This window comes from Ipomoea nil, unplaced genomic scaffold, assembly GCF_001879475.1.
Source record: "Ipomoea nil cultivar Tokyo-kokei standard unplaced genomic scaffold, Asagao_1.1 scaffold0302, whole genome shotgun sequence".
In the NCBI taxonomy this organism is placed as follows: domain Eukaryota; kingdom Viridiplantae; phylum Streptophyta; class Magnoliopsida; order Solanales; family Convolvulaceae; genus Ipomoea; species Ipomoea nil.
In genome coordinates this window covers 3,676,170-3,693,785 of record NW_017616730.1, presented here as the reverse complement: position 1 = coordinate 3,693,785, position 17,616 = coordinate 3,676,170, and the positions used below count along the sequence as shown (strand labels likewise).

At 36.3% G+C, this 17,616-nt stretch overlaps 2 protein-coding genes across 5 annotated transcripts; one reads left to right on the top strand and one right to left on the bottom strand.

Moving 5' to 3' along the window:
• Window positions 1–529: 529 nt before the first annotated feature.
• On the top strand, window positions 530–3,027 carry LOC109158147 (transcription factor DIVARICATA-like). Its single transcript, XM_019305989.1, has 2 exons — window positions 530–1,755; window positions 2,283–3,027. The coding sequence occupies exons 1-2, from the start codon at window positions 1,310–1,312 to the stop codon at window positions 2,773–2,775; spliced, it is 939 nt and encodes a 312-aa protein (XP_019161534.1). The 5' UTR covers window positions 530–1,309; the 3' UTR covers window positions 2,776–3,027.
• A 3,355-nt stretch (window positions 3,028–6,382) lies between these two features.
• Window positions 6,383–11,304, bottom strand: LOC109163575 (beta-glucosidase BoGH3B-like). Of its 4 annotated transcripts, none has more exons than XM_019312335.1 (10): window positions 10,925–11,304; window positions 10,551–10,755; window positions 10,311–10,401; window positions 9,293–9,438; window positions 8,807–9,050; window positions 8,344–8,448; window positions 8,070–8,252; window positions 7,630–7,718; window positions 7,502–7,572; window positions 6,383–7,169 (listed from the first exon to the last, which is right to left on the bottom strand). In XM_019312335.1, the coding sequence occupies exons 1-10, from the start codon at window positions 11,094–11,096 to the stop codon at window positions 6,691–6,693; spliced, it is 1,785 nt and encodes a 594-aa protein (XP_019167880.1). In that variant the 5' UTR covers window positions 11,097–11,304; the 3' UTR covers window positions 6,383–6,690. The 4 variants fall into 4 exon arrangements, with proteins under 4 accessions (XP_019167880.1, XP_019167883.1, XP_019167869.1 ...); XM_019312338.1 differs by having other exon boundaries at window positions 7,517–7,572; XM_019312324.1 differs by having other exon boundaries at window positions 7,502–7,718.
• Between the last annotated feature and the right edge of the window lie 6,312 nt (window positions 11,305–17,616).

The window sequence follows — 17,616 nt, the reverse complement described above, 5'->3', positions numbered from 1 at the left end:
AACTATGTGTCAGCAATTATCAAGTTATTTGTTTACATGTACAGAAGCGGTTAACTGTAGGTACAAAATATGTTAACTGAAGGTACATAAGTTTTAATTAGTTTTTTTTTTTTTTTTTGGGTGTAAAAGATTTAACTCATTATGGGCCGTACACCTCCATCTAATGTGCTGATGAATCACCCTAAGTTTTTTATTTTTTTTATAAGAAAGGGATTAAACCTATCAACTCCCACTTAAGAGAGAAACCTGATACCAGTAGACTACAAGCCACTTGATGAAATCACCCTGATTTAATCATTAATTATCTTGTCAAATCAGGATGTGGGTCTGAATAAATTTTACTTTTTGTGAGAAAATAAAGAATAAAGCAGTCTTATTAATATACCTTTTATCATAAATTCATAACCAACTAAGCTAATAATATATGTTGTTTTTATAAAGCAGTCTTATTTACGGAGTATTTATTTATTTAAAAAAATTGTGTTATAATAGGAAGTAGGGTTTTTCATAAGCTGCAGAATCCAAAAATACCAAAAACCATCGAATCACCATTCACCACTTCAATTTTTCTCTTCCTTTGTTGTTTTTGGCACTTTGTTCAAGGCGACCCTCTCTTCCTTTCAAAGATTTTTATTCAATTCATTCATTCCTTACTTCCTTGAAGCTCTTTGCTTTCCCTTTTTAATCACTTTCCACTCACCATCTTTTTTCTCTTGCTTTCTTTCTTTCTTGCTCGCTCATACATCACCCCCAAATAAAGCTCCAAAGTAGACCAAACCCATAGCTTTTCCCATTTTTTCACAAAACCCCAATCCCAAGCTTCTCTGTATTCTTTTCACCTCCTCCATAGCCTACCCTGCGAGCTCTGCAGCTCAAAAACCCAGTCTTGTGACTGTTAATGATTCTGGGAACTGTACTCTCTTTTTTTTCTGTTTTGAGTTTTCTTTCTTGTTTCAGATCTTGGGTTTGTCTGTTGTGAATTCTTATTGTTATTGCACGCTTTTTGCATTGTTTAGTTTATGATTATTATTGATGTTTTTGGGTTTTCTAGGATTTTGAAAAGGTGGGTGTTTTTTTAGGTAGATTCCTCAGGCTGGGGAGGTGGGTTATGGGTATATAGTGGAAAAAGGTATTCTGATTCCCTCAAACAAAAAATGCTTCTTGATTTAACACTGATAATGCCATTGTAAAGCTTACACCTTTCTCTGCTCCTTTTCCTCTGCTCTTATCCATGAGAAATTCTTGAATTCTTATAGTTTTTGGAGAATAAATTTTCAGTCTTTTTTTTTTGGTTTTGGTGGAGTGGGGGATGGAGATTCTCTCACCGTCTTCCTCTTATCTATCGAACTCAAGCTGGATTGTTGAAGAAAGCAAGAGCACAAAATGGACCCCCGCCGAGAACAAAGCGTTCGAGAATGCCCTGGCTTTGTACGACAAGGACACGCCGGACCGGTGGGAGAAGGTGGCGGAAATGGTGCCGGGGAAGACGGTGGTGGACGTGATTCGGCAGTACAAGGAATTGGAAGATGATGTTAGTAGCATAGAAGCTGGGTTAATGGACATGCCTGTTCCGGTTTATACTAGCTCTTCTTCTCCTTCTCCTTCGCCTTTCACTCTAGATTGGGGAAATAGCCGTGGGTTTGACGCGCAGCGGCAGCCCTTCGCCGCCGCCGCCGGAGGGAAGAGACCGTCGTCTAACCGGACGCCGGAGCAAGAACGGAAGAAGGGCGTTCCCTGGACTGAGGAAGAACACAGGTCTGTATATTGGTATCAATCTTCTAATCTTTTTTTGTTTTGTTTTGTTCTTGTTTTTCTTGCCCTCCTTAAAGTTAAAAAATGACCCCGGTTAATCAGCTTGGTTAGTGTGAGTGGCTGTGCACTTTCATCCCTTAAGAGAGATCACGAGTTTGAATCTCTCGTATGAAAAAATCAACATCAGGTCGACCCAGTGCGAATCTGAATTAGTTTGAGTATGATACGAGCTTAAAAGGTGCCAGTTAGAAATAAATGGCTCCATTTCAGACGCTTATCATTACAATTTTATTTTCTTATATATCCGCATTTTCCAGAGAAAGAGTGCTGGATTTGACCATCAAACCTTGACTCAACAATTCCCTAGCCAGTAATTGCTAGACTTACACTTCACCGGCCTCTCATTAAAAGTTGAAATTGTAATAATGTAGTTACCAACTCAATAGTCTGATCAACTTGGCTGGATTAATCTTTAGATTTCGAGTTGAAAGATTGAATTTTGATATGAAATTTTGATTGGTTTTTGGTAGGTTATTCTTAATGGGGCTAAAGAAGTATGGAAAAGGGGATTGGAGAAACATTTCAAGGAATTTTGTGATTACAAGAACACCCACCCAAGTTGCCAGTCATGCCCAGAAATATTTCATCAGACAGCTTTCAGGTGGAAAAGACAAGAGGAGAGCCAGCATTCATGACATTACAACTGTCAACCTTAACGACAACAATCAAACCCTTTCACCGGAAAACAACAACAATAACAATAAGCCACCGTCGCCGCCAGACCCACCGGCCGCCGCCGTGCATTCCCACCACAAAATGCCCTTCCAGTGGAGCCAGCAGGTGAGCAATGGGGCGGCAGTGATGGGTAGTTTCAGCACAGCTCCGGACAACATTTTTTTCGCCCCGTCGCCGTATGGATTAGGGTCTTATGGGATGAACAAAGTGCAGAATCATGAAATTTACTTTGGACAACAAAACATGGGTTTGCAGATACAATCAGCACAGCAGTTTCATCCTGCTTGAGTTCATTATATTCATGTCATGTTGTCCTAGAAAAAGCTTGTTGGTTTCAATTTTTATTACAACCTTAATTATGTTGGTTTCCTCTTCTGCCCTGTAAATATGTTGTTTTCCCCTTTCCATTTTAGTCTTGAGTAAGTGTTTCTAGGAATTATGAAATCCCAATATTATTGATATAAACCAAAAAGATCCCATTCTGGGTACTCTTTTGTACTTCAACATGAATCAATGGATTGATTGATACTCCTGATTTCATACTCATCCTAAATAGATCAATTCAGTGCCCAACAAGTAACAGAACCCTTACCCATCACTATCCTTGCAATTCTCGGGAGGAGGTAAATCGCAAAATCACTGCCTATAGCTTCAGGAAACGCCGTTATTCGCAAGCTTGCCTTTTTGTTACCATATGCATTCTATTGATGGTAAGTCATGAATGTGTATAGTTTTTTACTTTGTGGTATTCACTATGGACAATATGAGTTTTAGGCCACAAGCAATTTGGTGATGTGGTTAAATTTGGACCAGTAAAAGTGAAGAAAGAAGACATGCAAACACAAGTTGGCATGTGTCACAAGCCACTATTTTTAATTTCTTGCAATTTCCACTGCCCAATGGAAAAATGATACATAGACTCTAGAGAATAAAACTCTAGGCGTCAGTGAACCGTGTAGCCCATGTTCTTGTAGCGACAGTTGATGAATTTTTTTTTTTTTTTATCACGTGTTATAATTTTATTAATAGAAAGAAAAAAAAATGAATAAAAACTATGATTCATACTTTTTTTTTTTTCTAATTTTATTACTCTGTCCAAAACTACTACCCAATAACAAGTTCATCATTCATTCAAAAACCATGATTGGTTGACCGTACTTCAATTCCTAATTTTCAACGCTGAGTCCTACTTCCACTACTCAAAGCATCTTATTCTTCAACCCCCCTCCCCCCTACCCATCCAAAATCCAAACACTATTAGGCGGTGGCAAACAAAATTATTCTGAAACCTTTCTCAATTACATGATTATATTCTTTTTTTTTTTTATTTTATAAGATCCTACTCGTGTAAAAGTGTTGATTATATTACTAAACAAAGCTGACCTAAAGATTCAAGCCAGATTTTCTAAATTAAAACATGGGTTTTTCTTTTTTCTTAAATTCTTTTGGCTAATAATTGTTATGACTTGTGGCTTTCAGACCCATTGACTCAAATGCTTTCCCCAACATCTCATTGGCCAGTGTTGGGAGTGACAGTTGCATATTAAAGTGGTAGATTAACTGTTTTCTATAGCAGTCCAACAAAACATGATTGCGCTGTGATTTTAAGGATACTGTGTCGTCAACTTACTTTATAAATGATGAATATAAAATGAGTAAAGTTTTCTCAGTTTATATTAGCTTGAGAGTAAGATGTAAGCTATCAAGTAAAATTTATCTCAACTTAGATATTATTGATGGAACAAATTAAAGTAGGTTTAGACTGGATAAATTTAATAAGGTGTCATAATTTAGTCTTGTCGTGACTGAACATGAACCAGAGGCTAGACCTGTGCACAAGGAACGTACCCCCTCACTTTGAGAGGTTGCTCCCACACTGTGGCTGGTGAGACTCGATCCTTGGTCATATTTTCAAAGTTTCACCTCAGTGACCAATTGAGCTGCCCATGCGGGTATAATATTTAAATACATGTTTATAGTGTTGATGAAAATCGAAATAATAAACAACAATGGATGAGCAAAAAATGATTTATGTAATAATTACGTATGTATAGAGAATAATTCTTATGTAGGCTAGGCTGGTGGGGTAAATTGACCGTACCCATTAGACCAGACATGTGTTACTTCAACAATCAACAATATGAACCTGGAAAATGTGTATGAGTGAAGAGACTCATTCATTCTTAACCAAAAGTCAATGGTTTGATTTTTGACTTTGGATATGAAGCAGTCTTAAATTTACGGGTCAGTTGTCCCACCCAAAAGAAGTGCCTACAATTCGACGAGGGGGTTAGTCACTCTGTGGAAATCCTGAGTATACCCAACAAAAAAAACAATCAACAATATGCTTACATTACACAAGTTTAAGGTAACACTGCGATCAAGAATTAAATTGAACTCCTAATAATCCAAACATGTCACTTGAATGTGCTTTTATTAAGTTGTCAAACAGATCTAGTTGAGAGATATGGAGCCATAGCTATAATGTGGCCCTGTGCATGGAGACAAAACAACATAAACCCTAATTTCCATTAGGCAGCACTCATATCAAACTTTTTAAATTTGTCCATCAATCGCAGTGCGACTGTGATATCTGATCTTCCCTACCACCGCTACCTGGTGGTTAAGCTTTGTTTTCTTGAACTAACAACAGCAGCACGGTGTGCCAAGGCCAAGAGTATCATGCACGGTTCGAAATTGGCCCCCACAAATTGAGTCTGCCAAAATAAATTGTTTTCATGACACTCAAATATTTGGATACATATGATTGATGAGTACAACTTTTTTCTTGATGCGATGGTGTGACTGAATATGATTGATGAGTACAACTTTTTTCTTGATGCGATGGTAGTGTGACCAAATAAATTAATCACTGGGACATTGGGCAAAATTTAAATAGAATCCTTTTATAATTGTAAATGAAAAAAGTAGCCACTTTGATAACATTATATTATACAAGTTGGTCAATTTGTTCGAATGTTTATCTCCATCTAACAACTCATATTACAAACAAATTAAATTAAGAACTTCTTGCCCATTATTCTGATTCCAATGAATCAAGAAAAGAACTTGTTGCATTTTCCTTTATTCTTTTCCTTTCTAACATGATGCTGCATGCAATTATGTAATATAAAATGTCATCTTGTATTTCATGAGAATTAAATTAAATAAGGCAATTCAAACCAAGTTGTATAATCACAAGGTTCCAAGTTTAACTTTCCGTAGATAATATTTATCCTTTCTTTATGACATTTGGCAGCTAGAGTCACAAGACGATCAAGTTTCACTCAAAATGCGAATTTTCCTGTAAATCAAATTAAAGAATTAAAACACGTGACGTTATACAAAAGCATAAAGGTAGTAATAATATACGAGTGTGATTGTGATACATGTGTGTTTGAATGGTTGTCCTTTCTTGGTTGAATTCCAAGTTCCAAACACAAGGAAGCTAAGGTAAAGATAATGGCAGGGCATCTTAGAAGAGTTAACCAAATGTACGTGTCCTCGCATGGACTGTCGAGCTGAGGTCCACTCAGATCTTTGGATGATCTTCGTGGGGGCTTCTTTTACTTGACACAGTAACAGATTCACAGGGACCGAAAGCAGAAGATGCACCAAATCTAATGGAACAATACTTTAAGAGTCAAACATATATATCTTTCGAAGAACACAATCTTTCTAATAATAGAAAAATATCTTGGTCTCACCTGGCTTTACACTTTGATGGATACTCTCAATCCTTGAGCATATTTCTCTCTCTCTCCTCAATCCTGATTCTCAATTGATTGGATACATATATAGCACTTTCAAAGCTTCAGCCTGCATGCATCCTCTTAAGCTCAGGTCATCACTGACCAATGCAGTTTCCACAACATGCACTTTAAATACAACAGTATATGGAACAATGGCTTTATTCAAAGTTCAAACAACTAATATCAGAAAAACAATAAATTAAAGGGAGACCCTCCCAGTCTTGACAGAGTACAGTTCTGGTGTCCAAGCTTCATACCAAGAATACAACAATCCAATCGATCCTCATTATTTTCAAACATTATGAATAGGGAGAATAAATGAAGAATGTTTCTGCATCAGATAACAAGGAATGCAGTTGAAACTTGCAACCATGGAAGAATGAGACTATTGGTGTCTGCATTGGTCATTCAAGTACATAGATTATTTAGATAATCCATGTTAATATTTTAATTATTTGGTTGTTGTAAGCCCGAAACCAAAAGGAAATAATGGGTCTGATGGGTTCTCCTGAGCATGCATTGGCAGTTGATCTATACTTTTAAACCATGTCACTGGTAGTTTTCCATGGAATGGATAGTCACCAAAGAGAAGATCAGTGATACCTCTTCCCTCAGTTCCCGGCAACCAAGCAGCAACTAGAGACTCTATCTTATCCAAGAGTGTTGGTTCTATAACCATTGGCCTTCCAGAGATCAGAATCATTACCGTGGGAACTCTGTCAGCAACTAACCGAACAATGTCAGATCCATTCAATGGGATTTTGAGTTCTGGGTCATCACCGGCAGTTTCTGCATATGGAGTCTCTCCAACAGCCACAATGGCATATGAGAAGTCTTGACCACTAAAGGTTTCTTCTGAAGGAGTTGGCTCAAAGATTATTTCTGTTTTGTCTCCCATCACTTCTTTTAGTGCATCCAAAATGGTTGTGCCTACAGAACACAAATCATCTGATAAATATGCTTGAATGAAGCCAGTTCATTGCAAAATACCACCCTGCTTGAGTGCAGAATAACCTCCAATTCTGATCAAACATTGATAAGGCACAAAAAGCAGATGCTTTACATATACTTAAGTACTTAATCACAGCAACAACCAAAAAAAAAAGAGGCTATAGCTAAATACCATACATTCTCATATCTATGGAGGATTTGTTGGGAGGGGGGTTAACTAACTAATATTATTCAATCTCTGTGGCAACATTTCACCCATCAATCATCATACTGCCACCGACTATATATATATATATAAATGAAGTATGCACCTATGAATAGCTTACCAATTGTGATTCTGCCGCTGGTTCCCAACCAAGTTGATGTCCAGCCTCCACACTGGTAACCAAGATCATCAGCGTGGGTTCCTGCAACAAGGATCTTCTTGGCATTCCTGTCTAAAGGAAGAAATGGTTTCTCACTATCCTTCCCATTCTTTAGTAAAACTAAGGACTTGCGTACAGCTTCACGTGCTAGCTCTCTATGTGCCTAAAACAATTGTCAAGAAAAAGTTATACAATGATTTGAATTTTAGATTTTTTCTGACTACTATACAGTGGTAGGTAAAAGATATACAGGTCTATATATGTATAGACCTTCCAACATAAGAATTAGTGGTTAGTTAATCTAATATATTATGAGGATACAAATATAGAACAATCAAGGATTAAGAGATAAGATAAATAACAGAAACTCAAATACAAAGGCTAGAAACTGTTCCTTACTATACTTCCTCAAATTTATGAGTATTTGAAAGTAAAGCTTAAAAATTCAAAATGGCAGAAGTTTAGACTGTAGAAAAGATTGGTTGGTAAAGTCACAGAAAAGTAGCAAGAATACCTTACAACCAACCACATCTAATAAAGATCTATCTGTAAATGGATGTTCAAATACTCCTGTAATGAATTTGACTCTAAGGATCCTTTCAACAGCATCATCAATCCTGGCCATCGGTATCTCCCCAGATTCTGCCAAAGATAGCAAGTCATTCCAAGGTATCTCAAATTTAAAAGGCACCATCACCTGCCAACATTCAACAATGCAAATATATAAGTGCTACTGGAGTAAGAGATGTTCCTTTCCTAGGTTGTGAGGATAAGTGTTCAATCTCTACCATATCTATTCCAGCATTTATACCCAACATGACGCATTCACGATAATTTGAGCCAGGGGGGTCGCTTATCCGGTCAATTCCTTCCCAGTCTGTAATCACAAAACCCTGGAGTGGACATTGCATTTAGTTTAACAAATTATTTTATACCAAGTGGAAAAGGCACAACTACAGCTACAGATCCATATTACAAAGATACAGAGCAATAAAGAAACAAGCAACAATCTACTGGGGTTGTTTCAAATTTCAATTTAAGAGAACTGGCAGCTTACTAAAGAAGAAAGAAGTATTTTCCAATTTTAACATCAGAATTAAATATATATGAAACTTTAAATACATATTCTGAAAATTAAAGAAAAGAAGCAGGGAAAAGTCCTTTTTTTTTTTTTTTTTTTTTTTTTTTTTTTTTTTTTTTTTTTTTTGTATTTATTATTGTTTTTGGTGTGACAAGAAATCATTTGCTCACCTTGAATCCAAACTTATTCTTCAAAATCTCTGTTAGAAAATGGTAGTTTGTATGCATTTTCTTTCCATTCCAGCTGGAGTAGGAAGCCATAACAGTACAAACTCCTTGTGCCAAGCAATCTAGATATGGTGCCATATGAACATTGATCAAATCATCATACGATGTTGTAGTATTTCCTTCATTTATGCCTTTCAAAGTCCCTCCATCACCTACAAAATGCTTGGCACATGCAGCAACATTGTTTCTGGATAATCAAATAAGTAAACTATAGTAAACATTTCTTAATGGATAAAAACATGTGGCATTAATAAGAAAAAATCAGGAGTGAATACTGTGATACTGAATAGATCCAAAATAAAGCTATATATAACTACCAGCATCTGGGACTCTATAAAAGAACTAGGACCAAGCTAACTAAGATTGTCAGTTTAGGAAGTTTAGATAAGAGGTGTATAAATAGTGTAAAAGATATATTACTTTTACTACCTTCCACCAACATAAGGGTAACCACTTGGATGTCCTTCTGGTGGTTGGCCTTGCAAGCCCGTCACAAGACAGCTCAATTTTCTAACGACTTCAGTGTCTTCACTGAAACTCTCATAGCATCTTCCCCATCTAGGGTCTTTACTGACCTGTTATCATATATATATAAAGAAATTTATTAGAGTATTATCTTGCAGTACATATGCGGGAAAGAGAAATTGAACCTAATACCTCTTAAAAAGTCTAAGCCCAATCTCATTGGACTACAAGGCCCTTGGAATGAATAGAAAATTATGAACTGAAAAACTTCATAATGAGAATAACCCATAAGGAAATGGAGCATGGAAAGAATCTAATAATGGGGAATTTCAAACTTGCTACTAAAATCAGCATAATTTGTTAATCAAGAAACTTTACAACAGTACCAAGTTGAATCCTTGTGTTATACAGCAAATTTGAATTTTCTAAATCAAAATGAACCCTCAGTTTCCAAGATGAGATAATGAGGAAAATTAGTATGGGGTAGACATTTATCCAACATAAAACTTGCCTCACTTCCAACTAATGCAGATCTGAGTTACATCATATGCAAGGAACCAATGAACTTCTAATGTTAAATCGAACATATGAAGTACAACCTAGAAGTTAAATAAAGCACTTCAGTATTTCACCCAAGATCATGCTCAGATGCTCTTAATATTTTCTTCATTTGGCAGCCACAATATATTGATTCAACTTTAGTTTCCAATTTAAAATATTTTTTTTTTCTCAATTTGTGTAAGACTGACATATCAAGCACTTTATGCATCCTCACTATTGTCCATTTTCTATCTCTATTTTCCACTCTTTTTTGAGGTGAATGAAGTGAGATTTCATAAAAACTGTATGTTCACTAGGCAGGATCTAGGAGACACCAACAGTATTACTCCACTAAAAGAAAACAATCACAATTACTCCACTTAAAGACACCAAAAGTAGAAAGTTGTGGATACAGCGCAATTAAATCATCTTTGCAACTTACAGCTACACAAGGAGCAAAATCATATTGGGCTCCACTGGCCCTAACTTCAAGGGCAGTCACAACCCCTATTCTCTTCACTAGATCTGCATCTCTGCAGTACACAATTCCTATCATCAGTCACTCAACATTTGAGAATCAAGTGTACTTCAATTCAGGTGAATCACTAAACCTTTCATAATAAATACACGGATAAATGTTGTAAGTGCTCATCAATCTACATTCAAACAGAAGTAATCAAACCTAGTAGCTCCGAGCCCAATAAAGTGGGGAAAAACAGTGGCACCATAGACATTGTTGTTCCCATGAATCGCATCAATTCCGTAGATGATCGGAATACCGAGCCGGGTCTCCAGCGCCGCCTTCTGGAATCCATCAATCATATCCGCCCATTCCTCGGACGCAGCATTATCAGACGGTTTACTTCCGCCTCCACTCAAAATACTTCCTGCAATTTGTTAACCGTTTATTCATACATCATTCATCGCGAGAAAATGCTACACCTACGTTATCTACGAGTCCAGTCCCTTGATTAATGCGTGTAGCTGTGTGGAACTTACACTACGATTCCTTACTTACAACGTGCACCAATCACAAGCTAGAAAAAAGGAAGTTACCAAGGAAATAATCAGTTATGGCGGAAGGAGTGGCGACGGCGCGATCGATCTGAATCATTTGGCCGATTTTCTCCTTCAGAGTCATGCGCGACAAGAGGTCCTTGACTCTGTCCTCCACCGGAGCATTTGGATCCCTGTAAACGCAGCCGGCAGATTCGATCTTCTCTGCCATTCTCCGCCGTCCAATCCTAACTGCCGGAGTTACCGTTAGCTTAGACTTTGCGCCGTGAAGTATCCGGAACGGAGTTCTGATTCCGATTTCTGGCAGTTTTACCTGCAAAATGACAGTAGACTTTCCAGTGTGCTCATCGCTCTAGTGATAAAGCGGGAAGACAATGATTGATTCGAATGGGCGCAAGATCGTAAAAGAAATAAAAAATGAAAAATATAGGCAGCGGAATTAGTCAAATAGTTAGCATAGTAATCATATAATTATAAGTTTAATTTTTTGTAAGAGATATTGATTATTTTAGTTTGAGTAGTTGAGTTAATCCATTATCAACCATATAAATTGATTTATTTTGATTTTTGCTAGTTAGAGTTTGTAACATCCCGAGAAATTAGAAGGAAAGAAGAGAAAATTTCAATTTTGGTCCATTAACTATTGCACTTGTGTTAATTGCAACATTTGACTTTCAAAAATGTTTATTTAGTACCTTGACTATGCAATTTCTATCAATTTTGGTCACGCCGGCCAAATTACCGGCAAAATCTCACCGGAAAATTTTAATAATTAAAATAATGGGGGTATTTTAGTCTTTTTACTCCTCTTTCCTTTCTTCTCCGGCGAGCCCATCCCTTCTCTCCATTTCCGGCGATGATTTCTTCGTGCAAGCTTCACCTGCTGAAGTTCATCCTCCAAACCCAGCGAAATTGGCTTTGTTTTCTGCAATGTGCACAGAATACATATTAAGGGTGAAAAAAGAGAATCCCAAAAGCAAATTACAATGAACTGACTAGGCACCATAATCTCATAAATGAACACTGGGTAGAAAATTCATGTGTACACGGTAAAACTTTCAGAATTTAAACATAAAATCACTTTAGGTATAGCAGGTATAATGAATTAAATCGATGAACCCTAAGATACAGAAGAAATCGAAACTAACTTGGGGAGACGGAAAATGTTAAAATATCCTAAAGCAGCTGTTCCATAACTTGTTTGAGTTTCATTTTCTTTGAAATTGTTGGAATTGTTTTTTATTTTTTGTATTTTGTTGGCTTTGTTTTTGTTGAAAAGTCTACACTTCTACTTCAATTCCAATTCTCTGATGTGTTCGATTTCTTAATGCCGGCATTTTTGTTCGAAATGGTAGCAAGAGAACTCTTGCTTTGTTTTTGTTGAAAAATCTACACATCTACTTCCGTTCCCATAACACGTCCAGAACAGACGCCGCTGTGTCTTCTCCGGCGAAATTTATTGCCGGCACAGAAAGGGGAGAAAGAAAAGTGATACAAAAAGACTAAAATATCCCTATTATTTTAATTATTAAAATTTTCCGGTGAGATTTGGCCGGCGTGACCAAAATTGATAGAAATTGCATTGTCAAGGTACTAAATAAACATTTTTGAAAGTCAAGTGTTGCAATTAACACAAGTGCAATAGTCTGTGGACCAAAATTGAAATTTTCTCAGGAAAAAACAAGAAGGAATGACGCCATTTCATCTCCGAACTATTAAGTTGTTGCTGAGTTGTATTTAGATATTTTCCATTATTTTGATTAGGACTATGTGGTCTAATGGTACCCGGATTGGATTTCCATTTGGAAGATTGGATTTCTATTTGAAAGATTGTAAATTCGAGCCTCAGTGGATGCGTTATTAGCTCTTTGTGTTTCAGTAGGTTGAGAAAGTATATGAACTGTTTTGGCAAATTAATCAACAAATATCTCAATCTATCTTAATTCGCTCTCTTCTCTTGGTTTATGTTTTGGCAAATTAATCAACAAATATCTCAATCTATGTTAACTCTCTCTCTTCTCTCTGCGTTGCAATCTGCTTCTTCTTCTTCTTTTCCCCTTTCCCTCCCCTTCTGCGTTAAAATTTAGAAAAATTTTGTTTTCCCCAGAGACGAAGAAGCAGGTTTCTTCGTCTCCGGCCATGGAGGCGAAGATACCTTCTTCAATTCGTCTTTGACTGGAAACAAAGAAGGTATCTTTGTCTCTATGGCCATAGATGGAGCTCCTCTTTTTTATTTTTAAAATTTTTAATTTTAATTAATTATTTTTAAATTTATGCAAATTGGATGAATGGTATGAAATGAGTTAGTTTAGAGATTTAATTGTAGTTTTTTTTTAAAAGTTCAGTAACTTAATTGCATTATCGTGTGCAATTATATAGTCTATTTGACCCATATATATTATTAAAAAAAAAAATCCTTTCAAAAGAAAGGAATAAAATTTTAGGACGGTCGGTTTGTCACAATTCACATGTGGGTAATGGGTAGTAGGTGAACGTGAATTAATCCAATAATAGTAGTGGATATATAAATAGAATTTTCACTGTCCAATAATATTGTCAAGTATTAAAATACGTACCCGCCAAATTGTCATGCACGCTTGTCGGTTCAATTATTCATCGTATTTTATTCTACTTTTGCTCAAGATATCATGTACGCAAATTTGTCATGCATGCTTGGAAACTTCAATCGTTGCAATTGGATTTGGGTCAACACTGCAAAATAAATTATTGATACATATTTATTTTTAGTATGATATAAATTTATTTTTAATGTATTATATGTTAATTTTAATTTGTAATTAATACACTCCAGAGCAGGCGGTTGCTTTTAGGAAGGAAACGCAGTCGAGGATGCCCAGTGTGACTAGAAGCAGGAGCATGCGGAGTGGTCAACGTCCTAAGAGAGACTGGATTATTGTTAAATGTTAATACATACGCTTCCTTCCATTCCGGTGATGAGGAGCCTGTGGGATGTGGCGGTGTCACGATGAACGGTGATGGTGAATGGATGGCTACCACAGTGCAGAGGGAGAGACCTCGGCTATCTACACTGCCCTTCAATGGGCTCGGGATAAAGGTGTCAAGAAACTCTGGATTTGTAGCGATGCCAAGGAGGTCGTTGAGTGAATTAACGGTGGTTGTGCCTTGCTTAGCCCTATTGATGGCATTGTTCGTGCGTGCCGAGAGAGTGTCAATCAAGATTGGGAGTTTAGCCTCCGAGAGAATAACATTTTGGCTGATGCTTTGGCTAAAATAGCAGTTCAACGCCGCTGTGACTATATTGAGTTTGAGAGGCCACTTAACCATGTTTGGGGCGCCCTCGAGCTTTTTAGAGGTTTTGATGACTTTTCTGTTCTTCTGTAAGAGTCGGGCTTTGCCTGGCTCGGGGGTTAATCCCCCTTGGCTTCCTCGATCTTCCCCAAAAAAATAAATTTGTACTAAAATATAATGATCTTACTATTTACCAAAAATCAATTTATGGTACATTAAAAATAAATATGCACTCTCCCTTCAAAAAAATAAATAAATAATAAATATGCACTCTCTCTCTCTCTCCTATTTTATGTGTTTAGTTCTTTTAACAAGGTTTTATTTAAATTATTTTTAATTCAAATTTTCATAATATTAAGTTTAATATTAGTATATAAAATTTATATATTTAAAAACTAAATTATTAAAAGTACTATTAAATATAAAAGAAATTAAATCTAAAAATAATTTATTTATTTTTTTAGAAAAATAAGTAAAGAAGATAACGTTAAATTGATTATTAAATATAATAAGTAAAATGGAATAGAAGGAGTATGGATTTAAATATGAAAGTTAAAGTGGCTTGATTTATTTCTTAGTGGAGTTGGAGGCAAGTTTATAGGATATATAAGATAAGATATGGTCCAATGAAGTAAAAAATTTGGATTATAATAATAAAAAATCCTATTTATTTGTTGCCATGGGATCAAAACGATTTGCTGTTGGCCCAACTTTGTATGGCTAAGTGTTCAACTTCCCGGCCTAAAACCGTAGACAAACAAATTCATCGGACGGGGAACATGGGTAAACTGTAACAGTGGATAACAGTTAGGTGTGTTTGACAGGTTGACAGGGTTAACGGCAAATTATGCTGTGCATCCGTATGCACTATGCATGGTGCATACAGATGCAAAAACGACGTCGTTTTAATAAAACGTGCGTCTCTCCTAAAAAAAAAAATCAGGTTCGATTCCCAACAATAACATATGAACTAAAATTTCATAATCGATGAACTATAATTCCATAATCTAATCTATGAACTAAAAATTCCAGAATGAATGAACTAAAATTCCATAATCTATAAACTAAAATTTCAGAATCGATGAACTACAATTCCATAATTGATGAACTATAATTCCATAATCAATGAACTATAATTCCATAATCTATGAACTAAAATTCCAGAATGAATGAACAATATAATGTTGTTGCTGGGAATCGAACCTGAATTTTTTTTAAAGGGGAGACGCGCGTTTTTTAATAAAACGACGTCGTTTTGGCATCCGTATGCACTATGCATGGTGCATACGGATGCACAGCATAACGATTGAGGGTTAACTCTAAGGATTGTGTATTAAAACAGGGACGGAGCCAGAAATTCGGTTAAGGGGGGGCGAAACAGTACAGACGGATTCAGAAAATTTTTCGAGAAAAGACGAAACATTAAAACAAAATAGATAATTTAAAAATAAATAAATAAACTACCTAAGAACTATAATAGTAAATATTGTTGGATATGGACGAAAAATAAAACACATCGAAACTTTATAAAAATATTCATAACAAAATATGAAACATAATTAATAAAATAATTTGAATAGAAAACACATTATAAATTACACATCTTATTATAGGGTGTGTGTAATATTAAAAAAGCTATTAAAAAAATTGCAAAACTATGTTGATGCTAAGATTGGAACCGTTAACATCATCATCATCATTATTACTAAAGATGTACTCTACCACCTACTCTAACTCACTTGTTGTTAATGTTTTATAGTTTTTTTTATACTAATACTAAAACATGTACTATATATACATATATACATACAAATATTATATATGAGGTGGGGGTGGGGTGAGGGGTGAAGCCGCCCCCCCGCGCCCCCCCCCCCCCCCTCTCCCACCGCCCCTGTATTAAAATGATTGATAGGTTTAATTTTTAGAACATTATTATGGGTTTCAAATATCACTTTAGAGAATGTTAATTAGATTTTAATTCGTGACTTTTTGATATGACAATCATGCTCCACCCGCTTTCACAACTATTATTATTATTATTATTATTATTATTATTATGTCAAATGGATGGGTGCTATTAGAGTGTGATGTTTGTCCGCAGAGCTTAGCTCACTGATTTAATAGACAGTATTTGGAGAAGAGATTAATGTTCGAAATTCACCAGCAACACCCCGGGCCAGCAGAGTTAGTGCATTACTGTGATTTCCATCATTCCAAATGTTTTGTCGGACTCGAGTGTGTGATTATGGAGTTGGGGATTCAACCTTTGGAAAGAAGAGTGCGATGTTTACAGATTGGACACCAAAATTGATGCATTGATTAATTAAGCAGTAGTGGCAGCTAGCTAGCTTTTGTGGATCTATCACTGATTTACGTTGCAAATCATTGTCGAATTGAAGAGTGGACAGACAGTATGTTGGGTAGCCATAAATGAGATTGAGTCTGAGCTGAGAGCCATGCAAGTAATTACCACCATGTCCCATCCTACCTAGCTAGCTACCTCAATTTTCATCATTATTCTCTTCTCTTCTATCTCATCTGCCTCTCTTCAAATTCCACCACCCAATAACATCCTTATATTGAAGCTGAGATATGGATCCAGATAGCAGAGGAGGAGGAGTAGCGTCGTCGTCACCCAAGTTCAGCCGGAGTTGTAGCGGTTTCAGAAGATGGGAACTGTCTCCGATAAGATATCTCAAACTTGTCGGCGGAAAGGTGGTGGTAGCTGCTTTGCGGATCATGTATCCGGCGGCCAAGACTGGCGCCCGCAACCGGAAAGTTACTTCTTCTTCGTCGGAGAACGCAACCAAGACGCCGCCGCCGGCTTCTGCTGTTCGTCTTGCCGTTGATGATTCCCACAGAGCGGAAGCCGTTAAAGATTGCATCCACTTCATGAACAACATCTCCACCATCCCTAGATCCAATTCTCTCTCCTGCAAACCTTAATTATTGCTAACTAGCTAGCTACTGGTAGGTGTATGAATTGTGTGTGTTCAATAAACTGGTGCACGAAACCATAATATATGTAATGATCGATGAAACAACAACAGGATAAGCTAAGTAGTTTGTGCTTTTATGGTTTCCTTCCTATATTCCATGTTTTCGACAAGTACTAGGATTTTCTGGGCATGTTTTGTTTGTTTTCTTGGATTATTGTTCTTCCAACCATATATACACTTGAAACATCTTATTCCTTTATTCTTTAATTGACAGAAAAGCTTGTTATAGTTGTAGCTACCCCAAGAGCTGATGGGCTCAAATCAAAAATGTTACGGAGTAATAGACAATTCCTATTGAGTTGAACTTAAAACTTTGTAATTACCAAATCGAAAAATCTCCTGTTGTTATTCAAATGTGCACCTTGAGTGAAATTCTTTGACCAGTAAAGAATCACAAGGAGGTAAATAATTAACCTAAGTTAATTCTAACTGACTTATTCAAACTGAAAAAAAATCAATAGT